This window comes from Tympanuchus pallidicinctus, unplaced genomic scaffold (assembly GCF_026119805.1).
Source record: "Tympanuchus pallidicinctus isolate F22 unplaced genomic scaffold, pur_lepc_1.0 scaffold5, whole genome shotgun sequence".
Taxonomy (NCBI): domain Eukaryota; kingdom Metazoa; phylum Chordata; class Aves; order Galliformes; family Phasianidae; genus Tympanuchus; species Tympanuchus pallidicinctus.
Window position 1 is genome coordinate 55,746,474 of NW_026294769.1, and position 13,202 is coordinate 55,759,675.

Here is a 13,202-nt window from a genome sequence, read left to right on the forward strand (position 1 = left end):
TCATACAGAACTCCATCTCATTCATATTTTCAGTTGCATAGTTGGTGTCTTTACTACGTATCCAGCAGCACTCAATTCAATAAATCCTACTAACATTTACATTTCCAAGTTTGGGCAGATTCCACTAATGTACAGACTTGTCAAAATTCAGAGTAAAGCATTTTATTTTTTAAAAGAGAAGTATGAAATCTTTTTGCAATGAGCAGTTTAACTAACTGGAGCTCAAGAAATGATGGAAAAGTTTCTTTTCATTTAACTGTAAAAAAAACAAAGCAGCAGACAGATTTTGCTGAAGCATCTGACGAGTAATAACAACATGCCATATGTTTTGCATCAAAAATTCTATAAGATGCACTATAAAGAATTAGCACTTATAGATAATAGGAAGACAAAACACTAAATCACTACAAGACTGAAGTAGAGAAAGAAAAATCCTAGCAGTAGGAAATATGAAGTTACAACAGGTTAAACATCATCAATGGGAGTCAAATGAATGGGGCCAAAGCCTTTTCAGTGTTGTGCAGGAACAAGGAGTAACAGGTAAAATCTGAAACAGAAAGTTCCATGCAGACATGGAGAAGGAGCTGCTTTATTGTGAGGGTGACAGAGCACTGGAACAAGCTGCCCAGAGAGGATGTGGACTCTCCTTCTCTGGAGACATTCAAGACCCACCTGTGCTGTAAGGATGGCTGATATTCAGTGGTCCCTCAAACCCTTACAATTATCTTAATATCCACTAAAAATTTACTGAAAAAAAAATGAGGTATTTTCAAAAATTGAGAAGAATGTACTCTAGAATATATAACTAGTCACTGGACACCTAGTGAGTAAATTGCAGTGTGCAGAAGCCATATATAAGAAATACTACTCAGTGTGTATGAGTCCATCCAAGCATTTAGGGGCGAGAAAGGAAAGCACTGACATTATTCAAGATCTTGAGGTGGTTTTTCCTGGAATACTAGCTGCATAGATTCAAAGAATAGATTCAAATGGAAATAGTGAAGAGTCAGTAAGACAATCGGAGGAACAGAAGATGCATCTGAAATACTACATAAATTTCAGGTTGTTTTGTCAAAAATGTTAAGGGTGAGAGGCTATTTGTACTATATAATCATAACATGTGGGGAAAAGATTATTGAATAGATTTATTCAATAGGTATTCTAATAGCAATGCTTAAAAAAAGACAAATGGTTAAGTGACTAGTAGAGCAATCTGGAATAGATCTTCAATGTAAAGGTAATCAGACAAGGTTCTAACCAGTTTTAAGACAGCTCTTGATAAATTGATGTAAGAGCTTGGCACTGGACTGCAGGAAGCAGGAGTCCCTTCCTAACCTGATGTTTGTGTTTCTTCATGTGCCAATGAAGACAGAATGAAAAAGAATTACTTCTTACATTAAAATTACCCTGGATTGCCTAAAGTGCACTAACAAATAACCAATATGTGGAAAAGGAAAATAATCTGACAGATGTTTTTGAGCTCCTTAGTTTAATGAAGATAGAGTTACAGTGATAAAACTTAAAAACATTTTTTATTATATAAACAACTCAAAAGATTTATAGCAATTTTACCCAAGCTCCATGTCTCCAAGGAATGAATGATCAGAGACTTAAGTCATCTCAATTTCCCTCTCACAGACTAGTTGAAATTTATGGTCGCTGCTCTGAAACAGAAAGATTTATGAAGTATGATTGCTGAAGCAAGACCTGTCAGCAGCAAATGGCCATTTCTAAGAATTCTTTTTTAGGATTTAAACCCACAGCTTCAGCTCAAATCATCACCTTCAGAAATCTAAGCACATTTCTATGGACATCCTTTGTAGGCAATATTGCTCCTCCCACAGCAGAACATGCCTGTCTGAAGAGAAATGGGAATGGCAAAAATGAGTTTTTCAGCAGTACATAAATTACATTACACATTAATTTTAACCTCATTATTCATGTCTTTCAGAGTGAAAGATAATTCACTCATTTCTTTCTCAAAACCTTGTAGTAAGAAAGAATTCTGGTGCTGGAGAATAGGCAAAACATTTCAGGAAACTTCTGACCATTAGCATCCTATTGCTTCTACCTAAGGACCACATTTGCATCCTTCTTCTCTATGCTGGAAAGGAATGTTAGCACGTGACAAACCTTAGTCATTAAAGCTGCAGCAGCACTGAGCAAATATCAGGTTAAGGACTCCAAGAGTTAATTCAGCCAAGTAGGAAAAAGATAATGGGCATCAATCCCTCAACACCCTGAAACTATTTTATTTTACAAAGTAAGAAACTGTGTTCTCCTCTGCTGTTATATATATATACATAAAAATCTTCCAGTTCAAGACCTACCAGACTAACCATAGGCAAGAATAATACAAAGGTTTAACAGAATGCAAATGAATACAGAGTTAGAGCACTGATAATTGACTTAAACATTATTTTCTGGCAGATATATTGAGTTGATCTCGTCTTTAATGATATCATCCTTCGTTATTAAGGTTAGTACTAAAACTTTGGCATTTTACCAACCATGCTGTTTCACCCTCTGCCATGCTACAGAATCCAAGTACGCTGAAAGTACTAACCAAAATACAATAGTTAGAAATGAGAAATAGGAAGTTATATCTTTAGAACATCCTAAAATGAGCTGTATTGGTGCTTCTCTCTAATTCAACAGATAAAATGGAAGGAAAAAAGTCTGAAATTGCAATGAATAATTTTTAAACTATAAAAGGATATAGGAATAAGTATGAGACAACTACAAGGCAAGATAAAATAAAGTATGTATCTTATAACTTACTTGAAAGCCCATTTTATCAAGCTATCTTTTAAATACAGCCCAGTCCTAAGGCTTACCTGCAAATACACACAGTGAAGTTAAAGTCTCGAACAACACATGGTCCAAAAAACAAATAAAAGAGAGGAAGGAAGGGAAGGAGAGAGGAAACAGCTGACTACAAACACCCCAAAAGAGGCTTATGATAAAAAAATATCTCCGTGAAGATGGAATAGTAAATATCAAGTATCCAAGTAGAAAAATCTCAACTGGGGAAGTAAACTGAGATTGCATCTCCACCATGTAATAGTGTTGTCTTCTGTTGTCAGTATTTACTCAAAATTTGATGTCTGGGAGGAAGACTGAATTATTTTTCTGCAAAGGGTCAATATGTTTAGCTCAAGTATAAAATCAGTGAATTCTCTTTATTAAGTCTAAAAGAGGAGAAAGGATAATTTCTATCCTTTAATTCAAGCAAAAATATGAAGATGACCAGTATCTGGAAGCTGAAGTAATACCTCACTAAACACATAGCCTAAGTCCATAACAGTAGAGTGATACAACATCTTCTTTAGATATGTGATGTATGCTGTGTCACCTGCAGTTTTCAAGTCAGTTTTCAAAGAAAAAAATATAAAAAACAGTAGAATCGATCATTACTGGAGCAACACCTTGATTTAGACTACTCTTCTACTGGCTTGCACTATGGAGTCTAAGAACAACAGAATTATTATTCTAATTATGCAGAAAAATGCATAAAATTCAGACAACTAATGCATTCTTTTTGTGGTATCACCATTTATATAGATAGAAGTACTTGCAGGTACAACTTTTAAAGTAAATATTTTAAAAATAAGTGAACAATAAAGAAATTTCCAAAAACATTCTTTAAAAATCATTTTCTTTAATTTGTCATTAAGACAAGAATTGCATTTTTAAACACCTATGAGATGCTGTAAGCTAGATATTGAAGAGTACATTTAAGATACTTTATTGAATAATTAAGATGTTAGTAAGTGCTTAGCTACTACATGACAGGTAAAACAAAACGTTTTAAAATATTCACTTTTTTCAAAAAGAAAAATGCACTGAATTAAGATATGTACACGTGAAGTTATCTTGATAAGCAAAACTACATCAGATTAGACTTCCAAGATGTCAGTACTTAGGAAGAAGGGGAAAAGGAATGAAATGTAAGGACTTGTGTGCCTTACAGATTTAGAGTCTTTTTAAATTTCTTTTGCTTTGGGCACTTCCTGGAGGAGCATCTTTTTTGTTCTTCTGTTTTGCTGATAAGCTGTTACATTCTTTGGACCCATGGAAAGCATGCAGACATAAAATGCAGAACTCAAAGGCACAGGCCTCTCTGCTACATAGCCCCCATTTCTTTACCAACTGATACTTAGCAGGATATTGACATCTTGGACAGGGTTTTAGAGCTTCGTCAGTGAATAGAGTTTTAGCAACCTGTAGCAAAAAGGAGGGAGAGAAAAATAAGTTAGTTCTCATAAGTGAGAATTTTCTTAGAACTGAAAGTGACAAATTTCTTGGCTACCTACTTTTATGTATTCTTCCTGTCTACTGGTTGACTGGGGAACAGAACTGCATCTCCTGGGTGTAAGCTCAGTGTAAGAGGGTGGTGTTTGTAGTCCAGGAGTTCTGGCTTGAGCTTGAACTGGCCTTAGAGCAGATCTGTTGAGAACATTAAGTCTTGTGGCAGCATCTTCAGTTTTCAATAAGTGTTCCTGTAAAAGTTGATAATTATAAGGGGGGATGAGAAGGAAGCAAATCAGAGCTTTATTTACTTCAGAATGTTTTTGCTTCCTAAGTTTTCTCCTTGCAACACCACAACAGAATATGTACAGTGCATGTATTTCCATTAAACATTTGCATTTAGTAAGGAGACAAGATAGGAACCAAAAAAATAAAGTCCCATGAGCAGGGTAAACAAACCAACAGTATTTAGCACTTGATTACTTTCACATCGGTCCTCACGTTTCTGAAACAGAATGCATCTCAATAGCAATCACAAGGCTACCAAACATAAGTTTTGTCACAGCTAAAGCATTGTGTGCACACATGGAGAATCTCCTGAAAATGCATATTTATATTCATAATACATTTAATTTCTAGAAAGCTCTTAAGAACCATCTGTATTTCCCTCTGATGGGCACAAGTATACCATGAAGAAGATAAGATACTGGCAGCTCTGAAAAATAATCGGGAAGTAGTACAGAATTCTAATGGACTGCAGACTAGAGTGAAATGAGAAATACCATGATATAGAGGTGTTAGAAGCTATTTTAAAGACCCCAGGCTAGAATCACTTGATGAAAATATGCTCAGGGTGTAGGGGAAGGAAATCACATGGTTTTAACAGGAGTACTCAAAGTACTCAAAGTAGGAGCAGATGAAAAGCAGTAAAATCAAAGCAATGACATTCTCATGTTAACATGCTAGAACTGTTGCTATTAGCTACCTTTAAAAAGCTTAGTGCACCCTCTGTCTCAAATACTTTAACACATGGAAAAAAAAAAGCAACCAAAAACATTACCTTTGAGACAACCCTTACCTCAGCTGCTTCTTTCAGCTGTTTTATGTATGACTTCCTCCTTCTATCTGCTCTTTTATCTTGTACAATGATTTCACGCCAGTTTTTGCTTACTTTCCAAATACTGGAACAAATGAATGAAAAATTATCCACTCACAATTTTTCAGGGTATGACAGAAAACAGTATATATGTACCTTCTTAAGACTTTCACAGACTTCTTGTGATTTTATAAAGTACTTCTATATACTACAGAATTGTAGTATATCACTGCATTGTCATAAAACAAACTTCACACATTCTGCACCATTGCACAGTACACATAGAAGAATCTAGTGAATAACTGCAGTACAAACAGCATAGCACATCTTTGGCTCACTAAATTAAATACATTTTTTCCCACATAAGCCATTTAATTTTGCTCCTCAACTTATATTTCTAAGCATTAAGTATTCTGACAGTATCTATGTCCTGATAATTCTATCTATTCCTTTTGTCACATGTGACACTCTTGATTTCTTTAAATTAAGTGACAACTTCCACTGATTTCAGAAAATAAATCCAGAACATTAAGTAATATTCTTTGAGCTCTTTTGTCTTTGTGCATAGAAATAACTGAGGAAATTAAATATGCAAGAAAAATGATTGGAAACTTGCACTAAGAATAACTGGCTTTCTAGGTTTGAAAAAGAATGTTAGTGTTTTAAAACTTACAAGTAGTGTGACAGTTTCAATTTAATCTCCCCTTTTATTTTTCCCTCTAATTCCTGTATACAAAGTATAATTAGAACTACGTAGAAATAACCACTTAGTTACTTGTGAAAAACTCCTTTTAATTTCCCCTAAATTACACAAAAAAAAATATATTGACAATTCCCATTATTCCAGAAATTACCCTAATTTATTCACAGAAACATTTTCAAAATTTCATGGGGTAGAGAGAAGGCAGAACAGCAGTAGTACCTACCTGCATAGACTTTCCACTGTCAAAGCATCTAAAACAATAGCAAGAACATGTTTTAAATTTCTGTATTTTAATTCAGTTAAAATATCTAACTTTTCAAGGCCCATTTTCTTGCCAATAAGTCCAGCGAGAACATGTTTTAATGCAACTATTTGTGTTCCGACAGTATTCTTTGATAATTGATTTTTGTCTGATCTTTGTCTTTGCAAGCAAATTTCATGGACTACTTGCAGAGCTGGAGTTCTTGAGAGATCTCCATAATTTACAGCTGAGTCTTCACTCGTCTGTTCCTTTAAAACTAATCCACGGTCTTCTGTGACAAAGCTTCTTTCTTCCACTAACATACGTGCTGAATTAGGACTGCCATGATGGTCTTCTGTCTCCGACTGTGAGCCCTGTTCCTGAAGAGTTGACAACCTTCTCACTCGTTCAATTTTCCTTGCCTTTCTTTTAATATCCAGAATTTTGGAACCTTCTTTGCGTTTTCGAAAGCTCTCTTGAAAAGAACCCTCATGATCAGACAACAAGTCTCCTGATTTGTCCAGTTGAAGTGAATTATATCCGCTATCCTCAGGTGTTGAAATATTTGGGTAACTTGCCAGCTTAACGGAGGGATTGTTTCCATCGCACAGCTCAAAGTTGAAGTTCTCTACAAGACTATCAATAGAATTCAGGATCTTGCTATCACTGGCCTCAGGTAACACACTGCAAGTAGGAGTCTGAAGCAACCCTTCACTAACACTTAAAAGGACACTCTCACTGAATTCATTAGTGTTACTAGCAGTAACATCCTTACCCTCAATTGGAGAAAAACATTCTGTTTCCAGCAATGAGGGATCCTTACATTTGGACTCATCTAGAGTAGAAGTCCTTTGTTGTGAAAAGGATAGTCGCCGTTTTGGGCAATCAGGACTAGAGCCCTCAGTCTCCACAGTGCTACCTCTCAGGGTGTTGCAACTTTCATCTTTCAAAGAGTGTGAAGCAATTTGTGACAGTTTTTCTTCAGAGCTCAGAACGGAAGGGAATAGTTTTTTCCTGCTGCTCCCTGAAGAACCAACTTGGTTTTCACAGCTCCCTACAGCTGCACCAGCCTTCAATAAAAGCAGCCTCCTGCGTAACGAGGAGCCTTTTCTACCCGCTTTGGGGGTTTCAAAAAAATATGTGCTCCTGTTTGCTTCTCTTCTGTCTGATAAGGAGATAGAATTCATTTCATTTTCAATAGATGACACAGAACAGAGGTCATTTGGACGAATATGGTCAGAATGCCCTTGTAGCAAAGATAAACTTGTTGCTCTCGGTGTTTCTTTATGTTCTGCATCAGGATCATTTAATGATTCATGGCATCTGCTGTCCAGAATTACTGAAGTGGAACAAGTGTCTTTAAAACTGGAGCCTTTAAAACTGCTGCTGGGAGACGTTAACCTATTTCTTTTAATAATATTGAACGCTACTGAATGACTATCTGACATCTTCTGCTTTGCACTTTAACTCTGTAAATGAAGACAGCAGTGTTATTTTTGAAACAAACAATGAAAATAATCACCCCGGAAGAGTAAAAAGAAGCCTTGTGTAAATCTACAAATACATGTTAAAAAAAAGTATTTTCATTAGTCTTAATAGAAACAGTGCTTATACGTGAATACAAAGATTAACTTTGTACAGTCAAGCATGTTGTTAGAATGATCAACTTCCCCCTTATCCCAACAGGATTGAATTTTTTTGTTATTATTTTTTTATCAGCAGTGTTACTGATTCATGAAATCACAAGCAGTAGCCCTCAAGAGCTAGCAGAGGATAGAGATAGATTTTCTAATGTAAAAGTTATTTTCTCATTAGTTAAAGAGAAGATTAGCTGTGAAGAGACAAGTCTACAGTTCTCCCTATTGCAGCTTCCACAGTAGCCAGACGGAATAAAATTTGACCTCCGGGTGCAAAGCAGACAACATATTCTCATCTGCCTTAATACTTAAGTGTTATTTTGTAAAGGTGTGTGGTTTTTTTCACACAGCTCTGTGGATAAACTAAGTGTTCTGAAGATTTACACTTTGGATATTGTCTACTGATTGTCTATACAACCTCTCACAACGTATGTGGGAACTTCAACATAAACTTAACAAGTACTGAAGTTCTCAAGAGCTACTATATGTTCTCCTCCAACCAAAAATAATAAATAGTTGATGCATGCATTTAAGTAATAATTGTAAGAACACAAAATGACTGATTTTTGCCATCCAGTAATGTGGAGTTTCTTTACATTGCCCCAAATTGCAATAGGTTGCACAAGATATCATAGTGATAAAGGAGATATTATGAACAACGCTGTTATGGGAGGGTGTTATCACAGGAAGAAAAAAAATCAGAAGAGTCTCAAAGTTTGAAATGGAGATTTCAGTGGGCTGCTGCTGGCCTCAAGAACTGGTATCTTGGAATAAAAATCTGGAATTTATCACTGAAGTTTTAGACCAGACAAAACTGGAATTTTAGGTGGCTTAAACAACAAACATTAAGACATTGCTACTAACAGCACTGACCTAGTCAGGAATTAAGCCACCAAGTACAGCTGAGGCAAGCCCAAAGTCCTAGGGAAAGAAGGGGGGAAGAAATTATCCTGCAATGATCTAGGGTCAATTTTCAAATGATGAAGGCACTCTGTAGGATCATTGCAATATAAACATACTTTCATAGAATCACCAAGATTGGAAAAGATCTTTAAGATCATCCAGCCCGATCATCCACCTATCACCAGTATTTCCCCCACTAAACAACATCCCTTAGTACATCTGTACATTTCTTGAACACCTCCAGGGAAGGTGACCCAACTACCACCCTGGACAGCCTGTTTCAACACCTGATCACTCTTTCAGAGAAAAAAAAATTTCCAAAAATCCAACTTGAACCTCCCCTGGCACAAATTGAGGCCATTTCCTCTAGTCCTATTACTAGCAACAAGAAAGAATAGGTCAACTTTCAGGCAGCTGTAGAGAACAGTGAGGTCTCCCACAGCTTCCTCTTCTTCAGGCTGAACAATCCTTCAGCCGCACCCCATAAGAGCTGTGCTGCAGACCCCTCACATCTTTGTAGCCCTTCTCTGGGCACCCTCTAAGGACCTCAACGTCTTTCTTGTAGTGAGGGGCAAAAAAAACGAGCACAGTACTCAAGGTATTGCCTCACCAATGCTGAATATATAGAGAAAAACAGCTTCCTGGTCCTTCTGGCAACACTATTTCTTATATAAGCCAGGATGCCATTGGTCTTTTTGGCTACCTGGGCACACACCACTGGCTCACGTTCAGCCAAGTGTCAACTAACACCCTAAGGTCCATTTCTTCCACATAGCCTTCCAGCCATTTTGTTTTGTTGCCTACAGTGAGCAGATTGCAATGTCAGTTCAGAGGACCACGACACTTGAGAACAGACTTTAACTGACATAAAGGTCTGTGAAATCAGACTGATGACAGTATGAAACAAGATTAGATTTAAAACAAAGAATGCATCTAATTGAAAAGAATTTTTGCAGAAAAGATGTTAGAAAACGAAGACAAATTTGGCCTTGTTCCTTTCCCATATACCTATATAACTACAATATTTTCACCTTACTCTCATATCTCATCTTTGCATTTGTTTTTCCTCATTGCTTTTTACTCATTTCTTGGATAGAGACAAGCTATGCACTCACTTAACAAAATAAGAATGGAGGAAATTCGAAATACTACAAAGTTGTAGCATGTTTTTGAGTAGCATAAAATTGCAGAGAAAAAAAAGATTTTTACTGTTGTTGGGATGATCAGAACAGCAGAGTTAAAGAAAAAGCGGTGTTGAAACCTTAAGCAGACGTGAAAACTACAACGTTGGTGGGCCAACGTCCAGCAGGAGGAGCCTCTGAGCTTCCTATATTGATTTTATCTTTTTTTTTTTTTTTTTTTTTTTTTTCTCTGAAAAATTACAGGGAAACCACTATAGCCTGGACAGAGCAGACAGTATCAACTTAAAATTCTTTACAACAGATCCAAGTTTACACCTCAGTTTTTCCATAAACAAGTATCACTTTTTAAAGTTGAAGTTTAATGAAACACTAGGTCTTGTTTTATTCAGATCTGTAGTACCAAAAGGAGAGAATTTCTGATCTGCTGGACATTATAGAATGGCATCCTATTTATTCTCATAAAAGATAACTAATAAAATTCTTTAAGATTTGTTTACTGTTTTATAAGGCAATCTCATCAGGAGAAACATTTGACCTACTAGTTTTGATGTAAAAAAAAAACAAGCCTTTCCTACTTGAGGATCTTGAAGTAATTGCTGAAATTGTTAGGCTCCTTTTTAGGCATCAGGAAACAGACAAGCTAGGAAGAACAGACTGGTCACATAGCAAGGACATATCAAGCCTGTTACAGAGGAAGGAATAAAAGGCATATCTTCCCTTTCAATTTCTCTAATATCTTTTTTCAATTCTGTAGTTTTCAAATTGGCCCACAGGTCAACAGCAAACTTTCTGGCACTTTTCAGAACAAAGTATTTCATGTTCAGAGACCCAAACTAAAGTAAGGACTGGATTCAGATGCTAGACTTAGAATATCTGACACATCTAGACTTATCCTAAAAAAAGGAGAGGAAAAGAATGTCGTTTACTGGAAAGCAATGTAAATGGCACCTATATCACAGACATGAGTTCTAGAATGGAGTTACCCTGATCTTGATTCTAACTTACATTCCTTGGTAATGCACACTATACAAAGCTGCCTCTAACAAAATGTTTTCTGTACTTTTTTTGTCACTGTCCATTCTGTTAACCTAACAGATAAAGGTGAAGCTTTGGTAATACAGGACTATTTCATCACATATTTCAATGGAAAACACACTTTGCAATAAAACTGACTTTATCTGAAGTCTCTGCTCTTTGAGCTCCCAGATCTAATGCCATCGATATTTTAGTTCAACCCTTTCTGTCACACAGGGTTAACTTACCCTAATTTGTGAAGCAACTGGAGATCCTCCACAGCAAATGTATTGAACGCAAAGTACTATTTAACCCCTTACCGACAACCTAAAGTGAGACGGGGCACGAGTGAAAAAGAAGTACAAAAGAAACGTTACCAAGAAGTGGGATAACAGCTGAGAAAGTTTCCCCTCGGTCTTTCACTGTCACATTCACCTACCAGCGATGAGGATAACTGATGCTACCTAGGGAGCAGTATCGGGTGAGGGGGTTCTCTCAGTCACCTGGGCTGTTGGACACGAACACACAGCTTCACCTCCTTATCTCGCACACCGCTGGGCAGAGCAAACCGACCCCAGAGCCCCCACCACCGAGAGCAGCCGATGAGGTCGGCGGTGCTCCCTGAGACGAAGGGCGAGGCTGCCCTCTCTGCCAGCCAGCGGGCTGGCGAAGGCGGGGATTCTGCCGCCTCCACAGCTTGCCGCCCGGCTTTGGGGCCCGTTGCCCTTAGTGAGAAGCCGCTTCGCTTCTCTCCACCCACACCGGCTCCTCGCGTGCGGCCACAGCCGCTTTCCCTCGCTTGGGTTTGAACTGCCCGCCTTTACCAACCGCTCCACGCTGCCGCCCCAGGGGAGCGGCGCGGCTCTGAGGTGAGGGCAGGGCGGGGGCGGCCCGAAGAGCGCTGCCTCTAGGAATAAGAATGGCAACAGCTGTGCTCTGCGTTCTCTTCGCACTTTATACTCCAACTCTGCGGCTCCCGCCGCTCCCGGCACTCCATAAAGCGCCCCGATGCTGCCCGTCTGCCCGTTGCGTTCAACTGCTCCTTTCAGGAGCCGGGCTGAGGCGCTCCCGCTGCTCAGAGGCGCTCAGCTCCCGTGGGGCGGGCGGGAGGCACCTCCAGTGGGGAGCCCGAGCCTTCACAGAGCGTTATCTGCATCAGGATCTTTAAGCCTTTTAGTTATAAGGGCGCTAATTAATTCACATCCATTAGCTTACTCGTACCCGACAGCTCAGGAGCTAGATAATCATACACAATTTCTGTTTTTCTTTCCTAGAAAGCTTACGGCTTTCTTCCTCCACCAGAAACAGCGCAAGATGAAAGAGGCTTTAAATCGCTGGGCGTCGCTCTGAGAGTAACGCCTCCTCCCTGGGCAGAATGCCGGAGGCTTCCCGTGGTAACGAAGGCTGCGCAGAGCGGGCGGGCTCCATAGCCCTTGGCGCCTCGGGGCTGAGCAGCGGCGCCGTAAGGCGGGCCGGGGGCAGCGCGCGTTGTAGAGCATTCCCTGCCCAGCCGGGGAACGGGGCGCCTTCGTGTACGGGTAAGCGACCGGAGGGTACCCGTAACGGGTGAAAAGATTAAGGATTTTGCCACGTTTCCCCGTTCCATTTTAGAATGAGAATTGGAGAGTTCGGAAATGGAATCCAGGATTTCCCGAAGTGCTTTCAGTAGCAGTTTCACGCGAATCGGAAGAATTTATCTTACGTGTTCACGGAGGAAATGGCCCCTTCTGCGAGGCCGAGGAGCGTTTAAGCGCATATACTAAACGTCCTTTGAGGACCGGCGTTTATCAGCCTGTCTGAACGGGGCTATACCCCGAGGGAGGCGGCGTGAAGCACGAACGGAGAAAGTAATGGACGTTTAAAGACTCCCTCTCCCCCCCACCGAGGGAATGGTTAAATGATGGATATAATTAAGAGACTGCATGATTTCCTTGAGACAATCGACTTTTTCATGGCGTATAATTAGTAAATAGGTTCTAAAGCATCATCTCGATGCTTTAATCCTTTCGTCAAACCCGTTTTAAAATACAAAACGAATGCGGGGAAATACTATCGGCTTTATTCACTAATTTAAATGTCTGGTTACTTCTGGAGTGTTAATTACTTAGTGTCCATCAGCAGAGGAAGGTATCGTTCCGGGTTTTTTTTGCTCTCGGCAGTAGCTCCCCCCTCCGAGGATCGCAGCGGAGGACAGAGGGCAGCGAGCATCACAGCC

General features: G+C 39.0%; 1 protein-coding gene across 7 annotated transcripts; it reads right to left on the minus strand.

The window, feature by feature from the left end:
- Positions 1–3,641: 3,641 nt before the first annotated feature.
- On the minus strand, positions 3,642–12,364 carry FBXO43 (F-box protein 43). Of its 7 annotated transcripts, XM_052704116.1 has the most exons (7): positions 11,812–11,928; positions 11,236–11,314; positions 8,802–8,849; positions 6,274–7,760; positions 5,330–5,432; positions 4,317–4,502; positions 3,642–4,224 (listed from the first exon to the last, which is right to left on the minus strand). In XM_052704116.1, the coding sequence occupies exons 4-7, from the start codon at positions 7,737–7,739 to the stop codon at positions 3,976–3,978; spliced, it is 2,004 nt and encodes a 667-aa protein (XP_052560076.1). In that variant the 5' UTR covers positions 7,740–7,760; positions 8,802–8,849; positions 11,236–11,314; positions 11,812–11,928; the 3' UTR covers positions 3,642–3,975. The 7 variants fall into 7 exon arrangements, with proteins under 7 accessions (XP_052560076.1, XP_052560077.1, XP_052560073.1 ...); XM_052704117.1 differs by lacking the exons at positions 8,802–8,849; positions 11,812–11,928 and adding an exon at positions 11,941–12,364; XM_052704113.1 differs by lacking the exon at positions 8,802–8,849 and having other exon boundaries at positions 11,816–11,928.
- Positions 12,365–13,202: the final 838 nt, after the last annotated feature.